At 36.0% G+C, this 23,479-nt stretch overlaps 1 protein-coding gene across 2 annotated transcripts in view; it reads left to right on the top strand.

Moving 5' to 3' along the window:
• The window catches only part of CBR4 (carbonyl reductase 4), a 24,916-nt gene extending 3,027 nt beyond the window's left edge, over positions 1–21,889 (top strand). The window contains exons 3-5 of one of the 2 annotated variants that reach the window (XM_011967793.1): positions 2,888–3,024; positions 7,080–7,214; positions 19,153–21,889. In XM_011967793.1, the coding sequence (XP_011823183.1) occupies positions 2,888–3,024; positions 7,080–7,214; positions 19,153–19,331 (451 nt within the window). In that variant the 3' untranslated portion in view covers positions 19,332–21,889. Of the gene's footprint in view, positions 1–2,887; positions 3,025–3,867; positions 3,898–7,079; positions 7,927–19,152 lie in introns of those variants that run through there. The other variant, XM_011967794.1, reaches the window with a different exon arrangement.
• Positions 21,890–23,479: the final 1,590 nt, after the last annotated feature.

The following is a 23,479-nucleotide window of genomic DNA, read 5'->3' as shown; positions in this document are numbered from 1 at the left end:
CTGGTTTGCTTTAATGTTACTAAATTGTTTTGGTGAGTTTTGCAAATGGACAGTTGAACTTTGTTCTGCCAAATTCTTTTTTATTGCATTTAAACTTCAGGATTTTTTATTTCCGGGTTATTAATAGTGGATTAGTCATTTTGTGAATTTAATTCTTCCTTGAATTTAGGGAGAAAGGACGTTAGAAAGATCGGAAGATGCTATTTGTTTAATTACTAGACTGGACAAAATTGTACTTCATTTACTATCAGGGAGGCATGGGGAGAATAGAGGCCTAGGGGTGCGTCTTGTGGCTCTTACTGTTTTTGTGTGTGTGTGGTTTGTGGTTTTTTTTTTTTTTTTTTTTTTTTTTTTTTTTTTTTTTTTTGAGAGGGCTTCCTTCCCATTATGTTGCCTGTGCTAGACTCCAACTCCTGATTTACTGGGCTCTGGAGATCTTCTCACCTCAGCCTCCCAAGGACCTGGGACTATAGGCGCCAGGTGTGGCTGTTCTTTTTTAAGTTAACATTATTGATCGGTTTGGTATCACCTGTTCAGTGCTGGTCGTGAGAGTATTGGGCTCTCTAAAAGAAAAAAAAATTCTGTAAGTTATAACTCAGGGAGAATGCCAGTGAATGCTTCTTGAAGCTCATATTCCTTGCCATTCTAACAAAGGAGGGGAAGAGTGGTGACCCTTACCGAGTCACCCCAAGCCATCAGTGTTTGCTGGACTGGATTGATGCCATTAGTTGAGCTTTCAAAGGTGGTTTTGGACACCACAAGTCTTCAGGTGAAAACCAAGAGTAAGACACAGGATGCATTTGGGCCCTGCATTCCTTTGAATCGTGTTCCATGAGAGATTGTTTTTCATCTAGAAAATATAATTCCCCAGGTCACTTACTGTTTCCAAAAGCTTGATGTTGTAATGTTGGTGTAAGCATATTTGTCAAGGTCAGACAGGAAATAAGCAATTGTTTTAGCTTTTAAAAACAATTCTACATTTTAGAGTATTAAAATGGTAGATTATTACATAGGGAATGATGCTTTATTTTCCTTTGAAGTGTTTTTTGGCATTTAACCATTTTTTAAAAAGTGGTAAGTAACCGTTGCTTTTAGTGAAAAGTGTTTTTTCCCCCCGTGGTTTATAGTTTTAGCATTTTTACAGCTTCTTGTGTTGTCTCGTCTCTCCTGATGGTCAGGTTTGAATAATAGTCGTTATAATATATGTGCCATAGTGCATCTGTAGCACTTAAAAAGAAGAAACCTCAGAGTTCCTGTTCAGGGCCAAAGAAACTAATTCAACAAAAACCTGACAGAATTAGACATAAATTTCAAAAAATAATATGAAACCGAGAAGACTGTCGAATTGGGTAGCGTGAGTTCAGTGTTAAAGCTATAAATACTATTAGATGAATCTTACAGAGCCTTTATAGCTTGAAAAAGCCCTCCCCTCTTTGTTGATTAAAAAGAAAATTTTAAAATTAACTTTCTGCAGTAGTACTTTATTTCCTCTTTGTTCCCTCATCCCAGTTTGATTAGACCACCTCTGTGAAAGCCAGGCCTCATGACATTACTTTTTCAATCTCTAGGTTCTAGATTAGCACAGGCCTGCCATCTTAGGTAAATGTTTAACGAATGTGTATTGAGTACATTTAAAATTTGAGTTATAACTTATAATTAATTCTTATTTGACTTTGTTGTGTAGGAGATCATTTGGCATTTAGCTGTGATGTTGCTAAAGAACATGATGTTCAAAATACATTTGAAGAGATGGAGAAACATTTAGGTCGAGTAAATTTCTTGGTAAATGCAGCTGGTATTAACAGGTTGGTCACAGATTTAAATAAATTTCTGATATATATTTAAAACTTTTATTCCTAATATGTCTTTGATTAGTGTAAGTTAATATGTTCATTTTATTTCTAACTGGGAGTAAAAGCTATTTTAAAACTTGTCAATCCATAATTCTTTTCTTTTATATTGAGATACAACATATAACAAATGTCCAGCTTAATCGATTTTTAAATTTTATTTTATTTTATTTTTTTTAATTTTTATTTTTTGAGGCGGAGTCTTGCTCTGTCCCCCCACACTGGAGTGCAGTGGCGCGATCTCGGCTTACTGCAAGCTCCGCCTGCCGGGTTCACGCCATTCTCCTGCCTCAGCCTCCAGAGTAGCTGGGACTACAGGCACCCGCCATCACGCCCGGCTAATTTTTCTGTATTTTTGGTAGAGACAGGGTTTCACCGTGTTAGCCAGGATGGTCTGGATCTCCTGACCTCGTGATCCGCCTGCCTCGGCCTCCCAAAGTGCTGGGATTACAGGCATGAGCCACCGCGCCTGGCCCAGCGTAATCGATTTTAACATTGTAGTCATCACACATATTGAGGTGTAGAATGTTTCCAGTGCTCCAGAAGGCAGTGTCTTCTCAATACTTTCTTGTTGGTAACTATTTTCTGAGTTTTGTCACCATATATACGTTTTGCCAGTTTGTGAACTTAACACTAATAGAATCATGGAGTGGACATTATTTTTTAAAAGATGAATTTATGAGAGAATATTTAGAATAACATTAATTTTCTTGCTAAACAAGGCTTAGTATGACAGTTGCTCAGGTCATTCAAACTATTTTGGCTACATGGTACTCCTTTTAGGGGTTAAGAATATTTCCACTCAAGCTGAGATGGGGTAAGAACCTGTCTTCCAAGTGGATCCTTTCTGGTTTATCAATTGTTATTTTAAAATGTTTCTCAAGCCAAGTTCAAAATGGGACTCTAGGTATTCTAGTTATTCTAGCTTAGATAGGAAGCACTTCTTCCACTCTACTTTCAGTAAAAATGTTATATTAGTCTTAACCTCTTTTGTTTTTATCTTACTATATACTGTTATATGCTGTTTCATTTTGTAGGGATAGTCTTTTAGTAAGAACAAAAACTGAAGATATGGTATCTCAGCTTCATACTAACCTCTTGGGTTCCATGCTGACCTGTAAAGCTGCCATGAGGGCTATGATTCAACAACAGGGAGGGTCTATTGTTAATGTAGGTGAGTCTTCACCTTTGTGAATTTATAATTATCCCATAATACCTTCCCATAAAAATATTTAATCCACTAATTTGTAATTTATTGTGAAACATGAATGAAATTTATATTATCTATGGAAAGAAGGATTTAATTAATTGATTAATGAGTAAAATAAGAGTCACACATTCACATCCCTATAGGAGTCAGGCCGGTGTTAAATGAGTGACACCACTGAGTACAAGAAAAAGGACAGTACCAGCCATGTGATAAATGATATCCAGCTTCATTGTCCAGAGCCCATATGGAATGGTGGAGACCACTACTTAGATTCAGTAGATTGTTGCTGTGCAAGAATGTGGTTCCAGTCTTGCCAGCAATTTTGATTTTTCCAGGGAAATTGGACCATCCTGATTTTTATGTGAAACTTTTTTTTTTTTTTTTAATAGAGACAAGGTCACACTATGCGGCCCAGGCTGGTCTTTAACTCCTGGGCTCAAGTGATCCTCCTGAAGTGCTGGGATTATAGGCGTGAGCCACGTGCCTAGCCAGGAACCTAATTTTTAAAACATGGACAAGGAATTAAAGTAGACAGTAGGGGCTAAGTAATATTGTCTACAGCAGTTGCATAGGTTACTATTAAATCTTGCGTAGAGGTTTAAGGGAAGATAAAATTTCTCTGTTTTTAAGAATGGATGTAAGTAACCCTTAGTTTTCAGTTCATCTAACCCACAGGGCAGATAAACTGTGGAGTATATGCCTGTAGAACTTAAAATGCAAAATGACTTGAAATTTTATTTCAGTTTGATAATTTGGAAATACTAGGATATAATTTGTTTTTATTTTCAAATGGTAAAACCTTAAAAGGCCACAAAAGGGGGATGCTGCTCCATAAAAGTAAATGACCCTGTTCTTTTAAATGTAGGAAATGGTTTTTCAAGCCAGAATTTAGGGTTTTTCTGTTTTGAAAACGAGAGAAGGAAAGAATACTATGCTAATAAACTAAGGGGACATGAGAGCGTTTTGGACATTTACCCTTTTTAAGGAATCCGTTTTCTTATATAAGAGATTAGTCAATGAGTCAACCTTTGCCTTTTAACACAGCCAGATAAGGACTTGGGATATTTATAAGTAGGCAGACAGGCCTGTATCTGTCACCTGATAACCTGAGGTATATTTATTTAACTCTAAAATATTCTTTTTGTTTTTAGGTATATTTAAAAAAACCCGTCAGTCCTCCTTATGCATGCAAAACTTTTAGAATTGAGCTAAAAGTAAAATAATAGATAATAAAAAGTAAATTGAGAATCTTACTACAGAAAGGACTACTTTAAACTGCTAGACACTTCATTGATATTTCAGAAATTATCACTTTTTGACCTGATGAACAGTAGTGCGTGGCACACATCAAAGCTGCTAAAGCTTCTGTTTTGGTATTTCTTTTTTTTCTTTTAAAAAGCCACTCATATTTAGGCACCAACTTTAGTGACACTATTGTTAATAAGTTCTGATAACCTGCTACCATCAGACCAGCCCTGTTTGGTATTTTTTTTGTGCATGTATTTTTCTTTTTTTGTGTCTCTCTGTATTTTTCTTTCTGATAAACACTTCTTTCTCTGTCCATATGCATTTCTTCAGTCTGATGTCTTTTCTGTCTGTGTACCTCATAGTTCTCTTCCTTTATTATTAATTGGCTGACAATATATAATGTAGATAAATATTCTAATACTGAACTTGTTGATTCTAATAGATGTTTGGAATGTTTTCTTTTTTTAAAATTACTTTAAAAAAATTTTGTGAGGTCCTTGATTAATTTTTATATCATAAGTGCAGGTCAGTGGTGCAGAAAATTACTTCCCCACTTCTGTTTTGCAAGAATTTATTTGCATATAGTTGATACTTGAATTAAAAATTATTACATATTCATTAGATGTGGTCACTCAAGAATCTTCAGTAGGCAGTACAATTTACAATACATCACTGAATGTAATGAAATTGCACTTTTACAAAATGTTTATAATTGAAGCTTTGCCAATTTAGATCGACAGTACAAGCATGTCTTGCAGATATTGTAGCTTTGGTTCTACTCCACCAGAATAAAGCGAATATCTCAAGAATGTAAGTCACACAAATTGAATTGCTGCAATCTCATGATAAAGCAGATGGGTGAGGAGTTGCTTCTTATGTATGGATAAACAAAGTTGTTTCTCAAGATGGAATCTACTCCTTGTGAAGATGTGAATAGTGTTGAAATGACAAAGGATTTAGAATATCCTATAAACTTAGTTGATAAAGCAATAGCAGGGATTGAGAGGAGTGGCTCCAATTTTTAAAGTTCTACTTGGATAAAATGCTATCAAACAGCATCACATGCTGCAGAGAAATCTTTCATGAAATGAAGAGTCAATCAATGTGGCAAATTTTGTGTTACCCAATTGTTTAGTTTCTCAGTGCATGTAAAAGTTATATTATGATCTATTAAGTATGCAGTAGCATTATATCTAAAAAACAACGTAAATACTTTGTTGCTAAAAAATACTTTATTGCTAAAAAGTGGTAATGATCATCTGAGCTTCTCGCAAGTCATAATCTTTTTGCTGGCATAGGGTCCCGCCTTGATGTTGATGGCTGCTGACTGATAATGGTGGCTGTGGCAATTTCTTAAGACAACATTTTTTATCCAAGTAAAAAATCCAAGTGGAGCCACTCCTCTCAATCCCTGCTATTGCTTTATCAACTAAGTTTGTAGGATATTCTAAATCCTTTGTCATTTCAACACTATTCACATCTTCATAAGGAGTAGATTCCATCTTGAGAAACAACTTTGTTTATCCATACATAAGAAGCCACTCCTCACCCATTTGTTTTATCATGAGATTGTAGCAATTCGGTCACATCTTCAGGCTCCACTTGTAATTCTGCTCCATTGAAGTCTTGAACCCCACAAAGTCGTCCATGAGGGTTGAAATAACTTCTTTCAAACTCCTGTTAATGTTGATATTTTGACGTCCTGCCATGAATCACAAATGTTCTGAATGATATATAGAACAGTGAATCCTTTCCAGAAGGCTGTCAATTTACTTTGCCCAGATTCCTAAGAGGACTTACTATTTATGACTGCTATAGACTTATAAAGTGTTTCTTAAATAAGACTTGAAAGTCAAAATTATCCCTTGATCCATGAGCTGAAGAAAGGATATTGTGTTAACAGGCACAAAAAGAGCATTAATCTCCTTGCACATCTCTCCATCGGAGCTCTTTGGTGAGCAGATGCATTGTCAGTGAGCAGTAATATTTTGTTTGTGGCACCCCAACAGCAGTGAACATCAAGAATCACTGACCACAGATCATTATAACAGACATCATAATAATGAAAAGGTTTAAGATGGTGTGAAAATTATCAAAATGCGACAGAGAGACACAGAGTGAGCACTGCTCACAGTGAGCCGTGCTGTTGGAAAAGTGCTAATAGGATTGCTTGATGGCAGGGTTGCTACAAGCCTTCAATTTGTTAAAAAACAAAAAAGCAAAAAAACCCCACAATATCTGCAAAGCACAATAAAGCAGAACAATAAAATGAGTTATGCACGTAATTCAATTTTAGTGAGATTTGTCTTCAAATGAACTAGTTTTTAAAGAGAAAATGAGAGCTTTCTGCCTTATGTCTGTGTTGTAGAATCATAAAATTAGTTAGCTTTTGTCTGACTAATTGTTTTTTTGGCTTTAACCTCTACCTGCTGGAAGCCTTTATAAATACCAGAGAATTTTCATACAGAGTTTTCATCATATCTGACATGCTCAGAAATTAGAGTGTGTCCCCTTCACATAATGGATCAATTTGCAAGCACCTGCATTGGCAGTTTTATATCAGCTGCTTTCAAATGCTATTTTCTGTATGTATCTGGAGCAGACTTGGACTCTTACATCTTCCGTAAATGACTGATGACAGTGGTTAGAATTTCTGATTTTAACAAAGGACAAGGTGAGGTGGGTTTTACCTTTTTGTTTACTATAAATTATCTGAATTTTCAAGTAACCCCATTAATTGAATTTAATACGCTTTTTTTTTTTTGTCCTAGGAAGCATTGTTGGCTTAAAAGGCAATTCTGGCCAGTCCGTTTACAGTGCCAGTAAAGGAGGATTAGTTGGATTTTCACGTGCTCTTGCTAAAGAGGTAGCAAGAAAGAAAATTAGAGTGAATGTAGTTGCACCAGGTTTGTGAAAACTTTATTAAAATAACTTGATTATGATTATTGTTTTATCGGGAAACCATTATTTGGAACATTAGTAATTGACATCTGGGTAGAATAGTTTGTAAAATGATTGTGAAAAGAATGAAATAATGAACTGGGAGACTCAAAAAAATCTCTTGTACCTCATATTCTATATAAAGTCTATCTGTTAGCCTGTTTGCATTTATATAAAGGACTATCTGAGGTAATTCATAAAGAAAAGAGGCTTATTTGGCTCTCGGGTCTGCAGGCTGTACAAGCATGACACCAGCATCTGCTCAGCTTCTGGTGAGACCAAGGAAGCTTTTTTTCAATCATAGCAGAAGGTAAAGAGGTAGCAGGCAAGTCATATGGGGGTAGCAAGAGCAAGAGCAAGAGAGAGGAGGTGGCAGGCTCTAAACAACCAGCTCTGGCGTGAACAGTGAGAACTCATTTGTTACCATGTGGAGGGCACCAAGCTATTCATGAAGAATCCGCCTCCATGACCCAAACACCTCCCACTAGGCCCACCTCCGACACTGGGAATCACATTTCAACATGAGATTTGCAGGGGACAAACATCCAAAACATAGGAGGCTTTATTTTTAAATTTGGCACCAATGGAATAACTTAAGGTGGAGAGGGTCTTAGAGATCATTTTTTCCAGTCATTTTTGTAGATTAGAAAACTGTACCTGGGATTCAGAGTGACTTGCCTAAGGTTATACATCTAGTTTATGGAAAAACTGTTACTAAAAGCTTTGTCTTTTGATTTCCACCTAATGGAAGCTTAAAATTAATGTCCTACCAGGTGTGGTAGCTCATGCAGGAGGCTGAGGCAGGAGTATCGTGAGGCCAGGAGTTCCAGATCAGCCTGAGCAACATAGCAAGATGCTGTCCGTACTGAAAGAAAAAAAAATTAGCCGGGCATAGTGGTGCATACCTATAGTCCCAGCTACTTGGGAGGCTAAAGCAGGAGGATTGCTGGAGCCCAGGAGTTGGAGGTTGCAGTGAGCTATGATCATGCCATTGTACTCCAGCCTAGGTGACAGAGCGAGACCCTGTCGAGACCCTGTCTCTGTAAAAATAAAAAATTTCTTTTTATATTTCCTTTATATCATTACACAAACTTTAGATAGTTTTGTTCTTTTACTACTATGGTCTGTCTAAACTATCTGGAACCTCCCATTTTCCTAATTTTTACTTTTCCATTATTTGCCTTTTGCCAGGTTACTAGTTGATACAATTGCCTGGATTAATGAAAAGGGTAATAAAATGGTGCTAAAACTCAAAAATACATTATCACTAATTAGCTGGTGTGCTAGAAATTTTGATTAGGTATTTACTTGGTATTTAAGTAACACAAGTGTTTTTATCTGCCTCTGCCAGTTAGCCATGGAATCTTTGTCCTAGCCTACTGTAGGTACTTAAGAATTAATCACCTATATAAGAAAAGGCAGTTTATTTCGGTTTGCTGGTCGTTTGTAAGAAAGAGAGGGCTGAAGTAGACGTTTGCCACCTTTCCCTTTCCAGTCACTAACGGCTCCAGCTTGGACCTTACTTACAGTTGGTGTTTTCTTTGGCACTGAGGTTGAGCCAGCAGGTATCAGGGATTTATCAAAATATCCTGGTAACCGTTTTGGTCTATAGTGTGTCTTTATTTCAATTCTTTTTTTTTTTTTGGCACAGCGACTAGCTACATTCAGACATTCTAAATCTATGAATATTTGATAAGTGACTGGTTCAGATACATCCATTTTCTGGGAGTAGGGAGAGAAAGAAAAAGAAAAAGCAATCCAAAAGCAGCATTTTTATTATCTTAGTGCTGTTTTCTCTTTGTGTATGCTTTATGCAAGCTGATTGATTTTTAGCGTTAGCCTAGATGAAACATCTGTGGAATAAATTATTTGTGGTTTGGAACTACATGTATTTGCTTCCCTCTCTTTTCAGGATTGGAATATTGTGGGTAATGAAGGCTTAATTTTAGTTCATGATAATTTAAAAGCTGAATGGTTTACAGGAAATGCAAGTGTTCTTAGCTAACAGTAGCTCATGCAGCAAACTTTCTGGCATGTCTCCTACGTGCAGGGGCTGTGCTAGCTCCCCAGATACAGGAATGAATAGGTATTTCTGCACAAGGAGCTAAGTATAGTGAAAAAGACTGACATGTAAACAAATAATTGCAATGTCTTATGATAAATATAAAATAGAGGTACATATATGGTGCTATGGAAATGTTGAAGAAAGAAAGAATGCTTAATTTTGTCTAGTTAAGAGTAAATAGTTGTCAAGGCAGTAGACTAAATAGTGGGAATCCAGTTTGCATACTAAGGGGAAGTTTTAAGATTGTTATGGAAGTGTGGTTGTAGTCTTTCTTTCTTAAAGATTTTACTTTCCAGTGCAGTCTTTTATTTTATTTTTTTTTGAAAGTGGTGGTTTTATTTATCACTCCCCTTTTTCGTTGAGCATAGAACCCTTATAGAGCATAATATATATTTATATATTATGGATTTCCAGTGCAATTTATACTACAGATAACAACCTGTAGCTGAACATGTTGCCATTTAATAGGGTGGCCTTTATGTATATTTAGCAGATTTGATGGCATGAATATGCATTATTGGTCAGAAGCAAAGTGCAACTTGAAATAGTAGAATTACATCAGTTCTATGGATTATTTATCAACCTTATTTTAGATAGTAATTTCAACCAGATTCTTCAACAGATCTTCTAACAGAGCTAACAAACATCAGAGTTAACAATGTCAGTTTTCCTGGTCACCTTCAAATAGAGTTTCCAATTAGCAGGAAAACAGTTTAAAAGCAAATTATAACAGGAAAAGCAAGGAACAAGGAAAATAATAAATTAGGCTGCCATTCATTGCCTAATGTTGTTGACTGTTTTTAAAGATCAATAGCTGCTAATCTTTGGTATTACTTTAAATATGAAATAAACTGTTCATAGTAAATCTTACTGATTGGAAAATATTGAATATTAGAAACAATATTTGATAAGTGGAACCTATAATGGCTATATTACTTTAAAAAATGTGTTTTGAATAGATAATATTGTACAAAATTCAAAAGTACAAAAAGGCATGAAGAATCTTTTCTCCTCTGGACATTCAGTTACTTAAAAGTAATTGCTGTTAACTACATAGTTTCTTTTGTATTTCATTTAAGCCAATAAAGCAGGCTAGGCGTGAGTGTAAGATAACACAAATTGTATCATGCAATTCACAGTGTTCTGTATCTTCCTTTTTTCATAGAACAATATACCTTGGTGATGTTTCTATGTTTTTCCATATAGAGCTGCTTCACTTTCTAAAATAACAGCTTTGTGGAAATACAATTCACATACCATACAATTCACCCATTTAAATTGTACAATTCAGTGGTTTTAGTAAGTCACAGAATTGTTCAATCTTTATCACAGTAAATTTTAGAATATTTTCATCATTTTTAAAGAAATCCTAAACCCATTAGCATTCATTCCCTATTTCTTTCCTATCTCCCCAGGTTTTGGTAACCGCTAAACTACTTTCTGTCTCTACAGATTTGCGTATTCCGGACATTTCATATAAATGGAATCTGTAATAATTGGTGTTTTGTGACTGTTGTGTCACTTTTAATGGCTGAATGAAAACAGAAAATAATGTTTGTTTTAAGGGTATGCCTAACTTATTTAACCTGTTGTCTTTTGACGGGCATTTATTTTCTGAACTTTTTCTGTTACAACTGCAGTGACAATACTTGTATATAGTTTATTTTGCACATTTGCAAGTATATGAGTGTAATCTTGGGACTGGAATTGCCAAGACCTCAGAGGTATATGCATTTTTAATTTTGACAAATAGTATTGTGTGTATTTCTAGAGGATACTTTAAGTGTTTCAGCACTTTTATTTATTTATTTTTTAAGTTGAAGAGCTTTTATGTTTACTGCTTGGAGAAAATCTTGGTGACAAAGATTTGTATGAGTTTGGCAGCTACTCAGAGCAGATATTCTAAGTGTTCTTATGTGCTGTTTGGAATGAAGTTGATTTCTCACTCTGCTTCCTTCTACAAACATAATATTAAGACATAGAAATTTGTTCTGGTTAAAATCTTGGTTTAGTTTTTTTGGTAAGAGCCTTATTTCTTCTCCCTTAGAAAAGTGTCTGGGGTTGTTTTTGGTTTTTTTTGAGTCCTGGAAACTTTAATCAAAGAGTGGACATCTGAGCTGGTAGATACATCAAATAGTGCCCCATCTCACAATTGTTAGTACTAGTGATAAGCTAAAATCCTGATGCCTTTTTAAATATAAAGGCTCTGCTGTATATAAAAATGTTGAAAACTAAAATAATGACCTAGGAATATGGAAATGAAGTGTTTCTATTTATACTATATAGCTAGTCAGAAATACATAAAGGAAACAATCTTTTTAAAAAAATTGTTAAAAATTTTTTTTGAGATGGGGTTTCACTCTGTTGCCTAGGTTGGAGTATAGTGGTGCAGTCTTGGCTCACTGCAGCCTCGACCTTCTGGGCTCAAGCTATCCTCCTGCCTCAGTAGTAGCTGGGAATACAGGCATAAGCCACCATGCCTAGCCTATATCTTTAGAGTTTATCAAATATAAATTCTCACTGGGCAGGAGCCATGCATTTACTTTTATGAGCAAGAGTATCCCTGTTCCTGAAGAGTTCCTGTAAAAATTGTACTGGGTTTTTAATCACATATATGGAACTAAACTAGAAGTATCTTTGCTCTAAATTGGTTCAGTGCTTGTCGTTTCAATTATCTTTTCATTGATTTAAGAAGTGATAACTTTGTAGCCAATTGGAAACCTCTGACTGTCCAGGTGATGCAGTAGCATCATTTGTTGGACAGTGGCATCTACTGGTAGTTTGTAAATTTTATAGCCTAGTTTGAAAGGCATTGTAAATATATACCTGGCAAAAAGGGGAGTAGAGCACAATTTCCAGAATTTTATAAATGAAGTGAAAGAATGATATGGGGGAAGAGTCCTTTGGGGCCAAGAAGAGAGCACAGACCAGAAAGTAATACAAGCAGAAAGAAGGGTGTGTGAGTTGTTTAAGGACTATTAATCTCTCTCTTCAAGTCTGTGATACATGATATGGAATCCAAGAGACTATTTATATGTCATGCCCTGGGTTGTGAATATATTTATAAATGAAGATCATGTGGTTCATAACCTTTAATATAAAATGACATGGAAGTTCCGTACAGCCCAGAGTAATTTATCATTAGAGACTAGCTTTACATTTTTAATTTAATTTCTGATAAATTTTAATTTCTGATAAAGTGGGGACAGATACATGAGTTTTAAAAAGCTACAGACAGATTATTAGGGCAGTAAAACTATTCTGTATGCTACTATAATGGTGGACACATGATATTATGCATTTGTCCAGACCTGTAGAACTGTACAGTCTAAAGAGTGACCTCTTAGCTTGTGAAGACAAAATGGTATTAAATAAATGAATAAATAAATACATAAAATAAAGAGTGAACCCTAATATAAACCATGGACTTTACTTAACAATGTATCAATATTGGTTTATCAGTTGTAAAAAATGTGCCACACTAAGGTAAGATGTTAGTAGGGGGAAATGGGAAGGAGGGGTGAAAAGGGGGTGCATGGGATCTCTCTGAACGTTGTGTTCAATTTACTGTAAACCTAAAATTCCTCAAAAACGTAAAGTTTATACATGTTTTAAAAAGCTACAGAAAATGAAGAGAGGCTCTTTGGACATGTGCTTGTCCTCCACAGAAAATAACATAATCACAGAGGAAAAACCAGCATTGGTGAATTCATCCCTTCCTTTCAGCTTGGCCTCTTTCATCCACTTTACTTTTAGTGCAGAGTTCAGTGATGGCTAGCAGCTGTCCGCTGATATTTGTTATCCCAAGTATCCATTCATAGGTCTCGGGAGAGGTTGTGGCAAGCTTTCCCTAAATAAATCACACCCTTGTCTTCTAAGCTTGAGCAGTAGAGGGAGACTCTTCCTTCGAGGTGGGTGGCTGGACATCATTCCTGTTCTGGACTTCTTGTAATCATCAGATTGTACAGATACGACCTAACATAGACATAGATCATAGCAGAGATGAATCCAGGCTGTAATGTTTAACAGGACCTTATTAAAAGCTTCAAGATGTCAGCCTTTATCTGTTCCATATCTAGCTTACTTGGTTGTTTTTGGGGGATCACATGTCTGTCCTCCAAATTGGAAACCCCTAACTCTCCAGGAGATGCAGTAGCATTATTTGTTGGACAGTGGCACCTACTGGTAGTTTGTAATTTTTATAGCCTAGTGTGAAAGGCATTGTAAATGTATACCTAGCAAAAAGGGGAGTAGAGCAAAATTTCCAGAGTTTTACAAATGAAGTGAAAGGATGATATGGGGGAGAGTCCTTTGGGGCCAAGCAGAGAGAGAGCATAGACTAGAAAGTAATACAAGCAGAAAGAAGGGTGCCAGCCTGTGTCTGTGTGGTAGAGGTTATCTTGCCATCTCGCTGGGATTGTCCCTGAAAGTGTCTCACTGCTTTGGTCTCCTTGCCTGTCTAAGGCTTGGAGACCTTCCAGTATCTCATGCCTTATTCTAGATCTGCTTTTTTCCCGAGGTGAAAAAACATGTTCAAATGGTCACTCACAACTTTTGTGGCCTTACTTTTTGTCTCCAAAAGGACAAACATATCAGAACTAGCATCCACCCAGAAGGGCCAATCAGTTCCTTTCAACACAGCATGGATGAAAACCCAGGTTAGCATTAGTGCTTCTTGAATTGGAAGTAGTCTAACCTGTATGTACCTACCAATGTGAGAACTGAGGGCCCTTCTAGGGGAACTTACTTTCCTAAATTTCAAGTAAAGTTGTCATGAAGAGTACTTAATGAGGCATACTTTTAATCTTTGAATCGTAGGGTTGCAGGGGCTAACAGAAACCTCAGGCCAGGCTGCATGGTGGCTTACGCCTGTAATCCCAGTACTTTGGGAGGCCAAGGCAGGCTGATCACTTAAGGCCAGGAGTTTGAGACCAGCGCAACCAACCTTGTGAAACCCTGCCTCTACTAAAAATACAAAATTAGCCTGGTGTGGTGACGAATGCATGGAATCCTAACTACTCAGGAGGCTAAGGCATGAACTTGGGAGGTGGAGGTTTCAGTGAGCCGAGATCATGCCATTGCACTCTAACCTGTGTGACAGGAGCCAAACTCCGTCTCAAAAAAAAAACAAAACAAAAAACAAAAAAACCAAAAACTAGCTGGGCATGGTGATAGGCGCCTGTAGTCCCAGCTACTGGGGTGGCTGAGGCAGGAGAATTGCTTGAACCTGGGAGGCAGAGGTTGCAGTGAACCGCAGTTGTGCCACTGCACTCCAGCTTGGGTGGCAGAGCCAGACTGTCTAAAAAAAAAAAAAAAAAAAAAAAAGCAAAAAAGAAAAAAAAAGAAACCTCAGAGATCTGTCATTTTCCATCTATTTCATTCATTTTATGATACAGAAACAGTCATTCAGTTGCAGATAGTACGTGACTGTTGGGAACAGGGCCCCAAATCTGGCCATAAACTGGCCCCAAAACTGACCATAAACAAAATCTCTGCAGCCCCGTGACAAGTTCGTGATGGCCATGACGCCCATGCTGAAGGTTGTGGGTTTACTGGAATGAGGGCAAGGAACACCTGGCCCGCCCAAGGTGGAAAACTTCTTAAAGGTGTTCCTGAACCACAAACAATAGCATGAGCGATTTGCACCTTAAGGACATGCTCCTGCTTCAGATAACTAGCCAGACCCATCCCTTTATTTCAGCCTATCCCTTCATTTCGGCCCATCCCTTTGTTTCCCATAAGGAATACTTTTAGTTAATCTATAATCTATAGGAACAATGCTTATTACTGGCTTGCTGTCAGTAAATATGTGGGTAAATCTCTGTTCGAGGCTCTCAGCTTTGAAGGCTGTAAGAAGCCTGATTTCCCACTCCACACTCTATATTTCTGTATGTGTGTCTTTAATTCTTCTAGTGCTGCTGGGTTGGGGTCTCCATGACTGAGCTGGTCTTGGCACATGATTTTTCTCAGGTTATAGCTTTAATAGTATTAGCAGAGCAGGGAACAGAACCTAGTTTAATGTATCCTAATCCAGTGGTTTTTTAAACCACAAAATACTGCCTTTGAGAAAAAAGGCCAGGCCAGCAGAGTCAGAAGTTGAGCCTGGGATTTGCAAAGTCACAAGGTCTTTCTTGCAAACCATTTCTACTGTAGTTTATCGTGTTTTTCTGTTTTTGTTTTTTAGGTTAAAATGCATCGATTTTTATGCTGAGAGTTTGTGAGAGTTACTGGGAAGTATTCTATGCTAATTTTGCTAGAGTTCGAAAAGAACTTAAAGGATAATTGTGTCTATCTTTGAGAAGATAACATGAACTTTTACATGTTTTTGACAATTTTTATTCATTCTGCTTTTATTACAAGTATGAGATGAGGTTTGCTTCCTAGGATACTCTCTGAGGCACTTTTGAAAATACTTTTGTCGGCTGGGCACAGTGGCTCACGCCTGTAATCCTAGCACTTTGGGAGGCTGAGGTGGGTGGATCACCTGAGGTCAGGAGTTCAGGACCATCCTGGCCAACCTGGTGAAAACCCCGTCTCTACTAAAAATACAAAAATTAGCTGGGCGTGGTGGCATGTGCCTGTAGTCCCAGCTACTGTGGAGGCTGAGGCAGGAGAATTGCTTGAACCCAGGAGGCGGAGGTTGCGGTGAGCCGAGATCGCACCACTGCACTCGGCCTGGTAACAGAGTGAGACTCTTGTCAAAAAAAAATAAAATAAAATAAAAAGGAAGATACATGTATCTAAAGACAGAAAACTTTGGATAGCAAGAACCCCCAAGATATTAAGATGATTGGATTGCCTGTTGATTATTGTGACTCTTCACTGTAAATTAAGTTTCATTTACAGTTCATTGGAAATTCTACAGAGGCTAGTATCAATATCTGTGTTAGCTGCTCCTCCTTTTATTCTTGCATTCCTTCTGGCCTTCTCATTCTTCTTAAAGATGAGAGGATATGAAGGAAATATTGCTGACTTTTAAAATAAATGTGGTAAGATTTTATGGCAGAGAAGACTGTATTTCACAATGTAATTTCACAGTGAAACACACATAATACAAAATTAGTTTTGTTATTCCAGGCCTTCATTACAGACTATCTGAAGGTAGTACTGTGTGTATTTTTTCAACAACTTTTTATCTGAATACAAAAGTAATATATATATCTGTTGTAGACAGTTTGCAAAAAGCAGAAAAATAGAAAGAAAATAAAAATCATTACCTGTAATTCTAGTATCTAATGATAATCACTGTTAATATTTTGGTATAATACTTTTTTCAGTCATTAGTATAAGTTTTTTGTTGTGTTTTTAATAGTGGTATAACAGTTCATTAGTAACCTACATTTTATACACAAATGTTATTTTTAGATTTAAATATCCTATAGCATAATTTTAATTTTTTATTTTTATCTTATTTTATTCATTTATTTGTATAAATACAAATGAATGCAGGTGCAGATGCAGTTTTGTTACATGCATAGATTTCATAGGGGGAGGTCAGGGCTTTTAGGGTGTCTATCACCTGAATAACACACTTTGTACCCGTTAGGTAATTTCTTATTCACCTCCGTCCCACCCTCACACCCTTCTGAATCTCCATTGTCATCACATCCATGTATACACATTCTTTAACTCCCAGTTACAAATGAGAACATATAGCATTATTTGTAATACCTGCATTATTTTGTTGTATGGATGTATCATAACTTATTTAACCAGTTTCTTATTGAAAGACATTTAGCTTGTTTCAGTTTTTCCCTAATGAAAGTGTCATTCATAAGCTTCATGATAGACAAATCTATGAATATTTTTCACAAGACTTTTAAGAATATGCATAGATATTTATAACTGCAAACCTAAAGAAAGGAAAGTTAAGTAATTACATAGTATTGCGTAATAAACCAATGGCCTAATGTTAATTCTTAATTCATTGTTTACTTCACATTTATTATGGTACTTTAAAAGGTAATATATTTAGGTTTATCTATAGTTTGAGCTATAAATGATTTAGTTTTAACATAGGGCAATTTGGAAACTATATTTTTGAGATTGCACATTAAATGTTTACTTCACAAGTCATGTTGAGCTTTTAGTCCATCTATTTTTCCTGACCTTAAAAAAATTTTTTTCTAACTATTTTCATGAGGATAAATATTGCTTTCTTTTTAATAACCCAAATGATTGAGTAATATACAGGATACTGATTTTAAGTTAAGCATTTTATTAATAATGTGTATTTGTATGTCCTGTATTAATCTTACAGATTTTCTTCATAAGTCTACAGTTCTCCCTGGTATATATTTGCAATTATTTAGGATTAGTTGGTTATGTAATATGTAGTTAGTTCTTTATACTGTAGAACTTAATACATTCTTTAGAACATATTCTCGTCAGGCTTTACTGAATACACCAGTACTATATTAAATTTTGAATTTTCTGTGTTTACTTGTATCAGAATTGGATATGATCATAAGATTTTAAAATACGGATGTGGGAAATGCCGGCCTTTCTAATCATCAGCTACCAAATCAATTCATGTGTCCACTTTTGTGATGCCTTCCTTCCCTTGACACTACTTTCCACTCTCTTCTATCCCTGCCTTAGTGAAAATTAATCTATTCTGTGGTATTTTATGTATACTTCTATCAGGATATTCACCAGACTTCTTACATCATAATCGGGTGTGCAAGTGACCATTTCCTCCACAAATCGTAGGTTTCCCAAAGAGTGGAATTTTGTTTCATTCATGTTTGTATCTACCTACTTACATTTTGCTAGGTGGACCAGATACTTGGGGATCAGATATTTTAGTGTCCAGTAAATATTCATTGAGTTAAATTGTATAAAAATATAGGCGTGGTGTCTTGATTACTAACAAAACTATTTTGTTTTGTTTTGCTTTTTTTGAGATGGAGTTTCGCTCGTCACCCAGGCCTGGAGTGCAGTGACGCTATCTAGACTCACTCCAACCTCTGCCCGCCTCCCAGGTTCAAGCAGTTCTCCTGCCTCAGACTTCTGAGTAGCTGGGATTACAGGCGCCTGCCACCACACCCAGCTAGTGTTTTGTATTTTTAGTAGAGACGGGGTTTCACCATGTTGGGCAGGCTGGTCTCGAACTCCTCCCCTCAGGTGATCCGCCCGCGTGGGCTCCCAAAGTGCTGGGATAACAGGCGTGAGTCACCGCACCCAGCCAACAAAACTATTTTATAAACAAGGATTACTAATAATCTCAAATTATAGGGTGGGTATGGTGGCTCATGCCTGTAATTCCAGCACTTTGGGAGGCTGAGGTGGGCCGATCCCTTGAGTCCAGGAGTTTGAGACCAGCCTGGGCCACATGACGAAACCCCATCTCTACAAAAAGTACAAAAACTAGCCGAGTGTGGTGGTGCACGCCTATAGTCCCAGTTACTTGGGAGGCTGAGGCAAGAGGATCACTTGTGGGAGGGGGGAGGGATTGCATTGGGAGTTATACATGATATAAATGACGAGTTGATGGGTGCTGACGAGTTGATGGCTGCAGCACACCAACATGGCACAAGTATACATATGTAACAAACCTGCACATTATGCACATGTACCCTAGAACTCAAAGTATAATAATTAAAAAAAAAAAAAAAAGAGGATCACTTGTGCCCCAGAGGTCCAGGCTACAATGACTCATCTTTGCACCACCGTGTTCTAGCCTGGGTGACAGCAAGACCCTGTCTCAAAAAAAAAAAATTTTTTTTAAAAATAATTTCAAATTAAAATTTTCAGAAACAAATTCATTATGTTTTTTTGAAATTCAGCAGATGTCTTAGTGTGTACCCTTTTCAACTAAACAAACATTTCTCTTTTAGGATTCGTACACACAGATATGACAAAAGACTTGAAAGAAGAACATTTAAAGAAAAAAATTCCTCTTGGAAGGTTTGGAGAAACTATTGAGGTGGCACATGCGGTTGTGTTTCTTTTAGAATCACCATATGTTACAGGGCATGTTCTGGTAGTGGATGGGGGATTACAACTCATTTTGTAATTTATAGATTATTCAGTTATAGGGGTGGTTAGCATCAGGGGCACACTTTGGCTACAGATTAGACAATTATGCCTACATGGGTAACATTTGCTAATCAAACTTGCTGATGCTACAAATGTTAATTTCTGTCTTTATAAAAATATGTCTGAAAAGAACAATGTGTGACAAGTGTTTTTTTTTTTTTTTGGTCTAAGTTACAGCAGTGTTGTTTTGTTTAAAAAGCCTTCATGAGATACAATTCACATACCATATAAATTACACATTTAAAATATACAAGTCAGTGGTTTTAACATATTTAAATATATGTGCAACCATCCCCCCAGACAAATTACATTTTCTAAAGGGTATGTATCACTTAACTTCGGTTACCTTATAGACTGTAGCAATCTTAGTATATAGACATTTTGCAAGTCATGTAGACAAGTATTGATTTATATATTTTGCCTCAAAAGTAGAAAAATTATATTGTCTAATTATGATGAATTATTTTCTTGTATCAAGCTAAATTTTCTAAAAGTTAAGCTTATGGGCTATTGCCAAAATAAGAGTATTTAGAGGACACTGATTGTCAATACTTTAGCAGGCCCACTAACGATAAATATATTCCTTTTGTCTGTGCTTGGGTGATCAGTTTTTATACAAGTTGCAAAACATAGTGTTCATTAAAGACATGAATTTAGAATTGATTTCTTTGAGTGGTATTTCTGTTGATTGAGCAGCTGGACAAAATAATCTGCAAACTTAAATGTGGCGCATTTGACCCATTCTTGAGAAATTCTCATAAGTGATGAGGATTAGCCCTTATCTTAAGGTTTTAATACCTGGTACAGTAGTGAGCTGCATAGATCTCATGAACTTGGGACGTGTTTTTTATTCATGAAGAACTTAGAATAGTGAACTATTAATATTTAAAAACAGAAATATAACATTTAAAAAATTAAGAGTATTTTGCATTAGTGATTATGATTCTTATCCCAAAATTCTAGAAAGTAATAAATTCTTTATGAATAACCATAAGTAATAAATAAATTTGCAATAACAATAAATTCAGTGTCTTTACAAGGAGCAGTTAAAGCACTGGGTCTTAAGTGAGAATATTTGCCTGGGAGTAGAGATAAAGACACAAACCGAATGTAAAATACCAGGTAATGATTATTTTGCACTGAACTCTTTTATGGGGAATAGTATGATATTTTCAGTGTCACTCCATTCATGTTGATTTGGAGTTGGCAATTATTTTGTGTAATTGTGTAAATATTTAATTTTATATTGAAAGTGCAAGATTATGAATAGGATATACTAATAAATGCAAAGTAATAACAAAAGTCAAAGCAGTGTTCTAAATCAAGATTCTGGGTTCCTTAATTATTTTAATTATTTAAAATTTATCTTTGAAATAGTTTTCTAAGATTAATCTACTCAGGATATGAGAAAGTCAATTAAGTGTGAGTATCATTAAACAAATTATCTATTAAATGCAGGACATGGTAACATACAGAATTTATCGGGCATTGCCAAGTCTGGGCACATATAGGAAATGCAGCACTCAGGATGGTTTCAAATGTAGTAGCTGATGCTTGTAAGGTAGGAGAGCTTATTCAGACATAGTAGATAGTTTCTCTAATGCTGTCTCACCTGCTGGCCTTTGTCTACCTGTACTTCCCCATTATGGCAGTCCATTCAGTCTTGAGTTTTCTTCTCTGGACACCTTATGCTCTGAAATCACGAGCAAGGCTGATTCAATTGGTGATTTGGGTAGAAAGCAGTATCTTTTGCTGACATTAAGATGTAGATTATAGATAGGTTTAGCCTTTAAGTGTATGTTTTTATACTTTAAAATAAGAAATAAAACCTTTTAAGCTATTCCACCTCCTCCCCCAGCCTATCTCAAACTGGTGGAATATACGGAGAGATCTTGAAAGAGGTAAAATAAACCTTCACTGCTCCACTTCAGGTGAATCCATCTACTCCCACTGACCTAGTAGAATTTTTAATTTAATACTTACATTCTATTTCTGAAATCAGTTGTGAACTGTTGCCTTATTTTCAGAGGTTTGAGAAAACCTCAGTGAATTCATTTTTTAAAATCTGCTATTCTGAGAAGCATTGAATGAATTCTTAACAAGAAGACTCATCTGTAGCTGTTTGCAGACTCTTATAAGCCCATAAGGGTTCTGTGCTTAGCATTAACAAAATAAGATTTATAGGTAAAGCCAATGTATTAATTTTTTTTTGCATGGAGGGCTTTAAAATTTGTGCCCTTTTTCATATTTTATTCATATTCAATTTATGGTTTGTAACTGCTTTTTAGGGAGATAATTATATGTTATAAATTAGTTTTGGGGGAATAGTTGTGCAAAGAGGATAATTTAATTTACATGCTTCTGTTATTCAGAATAAAGAGAGAAGACTACGCTGCATATTCAAGAGTTGTGCCTTACATTGGTGAAATATTTTTTCCTAAGATTTTCAAAAGGAATGTGTAAATTGAGAAATGATACCACTGTCCTAACTTGATAAACATACTATTCTTAAATAAAGTATTTAATGATTTTAAACTTTCTAATGTTAATTTTATCTTTGTCTGCAACTATAAGAGTTTAAAACTTTGTCTTTCAATTACATTGTAAAACTTTTGAGGGAAGAGACCATACTGTTTTCCTTCATTTAACTAATTAAGTAATTCAACAGATATTAAGTGCTTACTAAATATTTTGTTTTGATACTCACACCTTGCCTACTTATCTCTGAATATATTGGATATATGCAGTAAAATATTCATTAGTCATTACATTGTGCCATGGTTGGGGAAATCATTGAGATAAATCTGTTCTGACTCTCAGTTCATATCTTGGAATATTTCTTGGTCACATTCCTCTGGCTTTATAACTGAATTTGCAAAGTGAATCAACTATTTTCTCTTAGACAGTATGCTTTCAGTTTGAGTAATTGTTAATACCAGCAATTTAATTAGAAACCTTTGGCCTAATAATCCAAATGGAGATGGTATCAGTATTACCTGAAGGATATTTTTTAAAATAAATTTTAAACATACATCAGAAGCCCCTTCCCTGGAAATTTTAATAAGTGATAGGGTGAGGGAAATGTGGAGATACATTTAAGACACTTTTTAATTTATTTAATTAAATTGATTTATTTTGAGATAGGGTTTTGCTGTGTTGCCCCAGCTGGAGTACAGTGGCATGATCACAGCTCACTGCCGTCTCCAGCTCCTGGGCTCCAATGATCTTCCTGCCTTCGCCTCCCAAGTAGCTGAGACAACAGGTATTGAATGCTTACTAAATATTTTAGTAAGTGCTGGATTACAGGCATGAGCCACCATGGCCTGGCCAGGAAAAGTTCTTAAGGATTCGGATTGTTCATTCATTCACAAAATATTTATTTATTCATACTACATATGTAACACTCCTTGTCATAGGAGGTAGAATGGTGAGTACAAAATATTTAGTAAAATATTTAGTAAGCCATGGATTTAGGAATCCATTTGGATTATTAGGCCAAAGGTTTCTAATTAAATTGCTGGTATTAATAATTACTCAAACTGAAAGCATACTGCCTAAGAGAAAATAGTTGATTCACTTTGCAAATTCAGTTATAAAGTGAAAGCAAGCATTAAAGCATTTAGTAAACCATGCCTGGCTAATTTTTTAATTTTACTTTTGTAGAGACAAGGTCTCACTGTGTTGCCTAGGCTGGTCTTGAACTCCTGGCCTCAAGTGGTCCTCCTGCCTTGGCCTCCGAAAGTGCTGGATTACAGGCATGAGCCACCATGGCCTGGCCAGGAAAAGTTCTTAAGGATTCAGATTGTTTATTCATTCACTAAATATTTATGCATACTACATATGTAACACTCCTTGTCATAGGAGGTAGAATGGTGAGAAAAAAAACAACAAAAAAATGAACTCAAGTTTCTGGAGCTCACAGAGTAATACAGTATGGTGGGGTCAAGCAGACTTAATCACATACATGTAAAATTGCAACCAAAATAGGCATTACAAAAATGAGAAGCTCTTGTTGCTGTTAAGTAATTAGGGGAATTTGACCTATTCTAAAAGGTCAGGAATGACTTCTCTGAGGCAAGGATTGTTGAACTAAAGTTAGACTACAGTTGGCTCTCAGTATCTTTG

This window comes from Mandrillus leucophaeus, unplaced genomic scaffold, assembly GCF_000951045.1.
Source record: "Mandrillus leucophaeus isolate KB7577 unplaced genomic scaffold, Mleu.le_1.0 Scaffold81, whole genome shotgun sequence".
In the NCBI taxonomy this organism is placed as follows: Eukaryota; Metazoa; Chordata; class Mammalia; order Primates; family Cercopithecidae; genus Mandrillus; species Mandrillus leucophaeus.
Note: the sequence above shows the minus strand (reverse complement) of the source record. Positions and strands in the feature narration are given on the sequence as shown.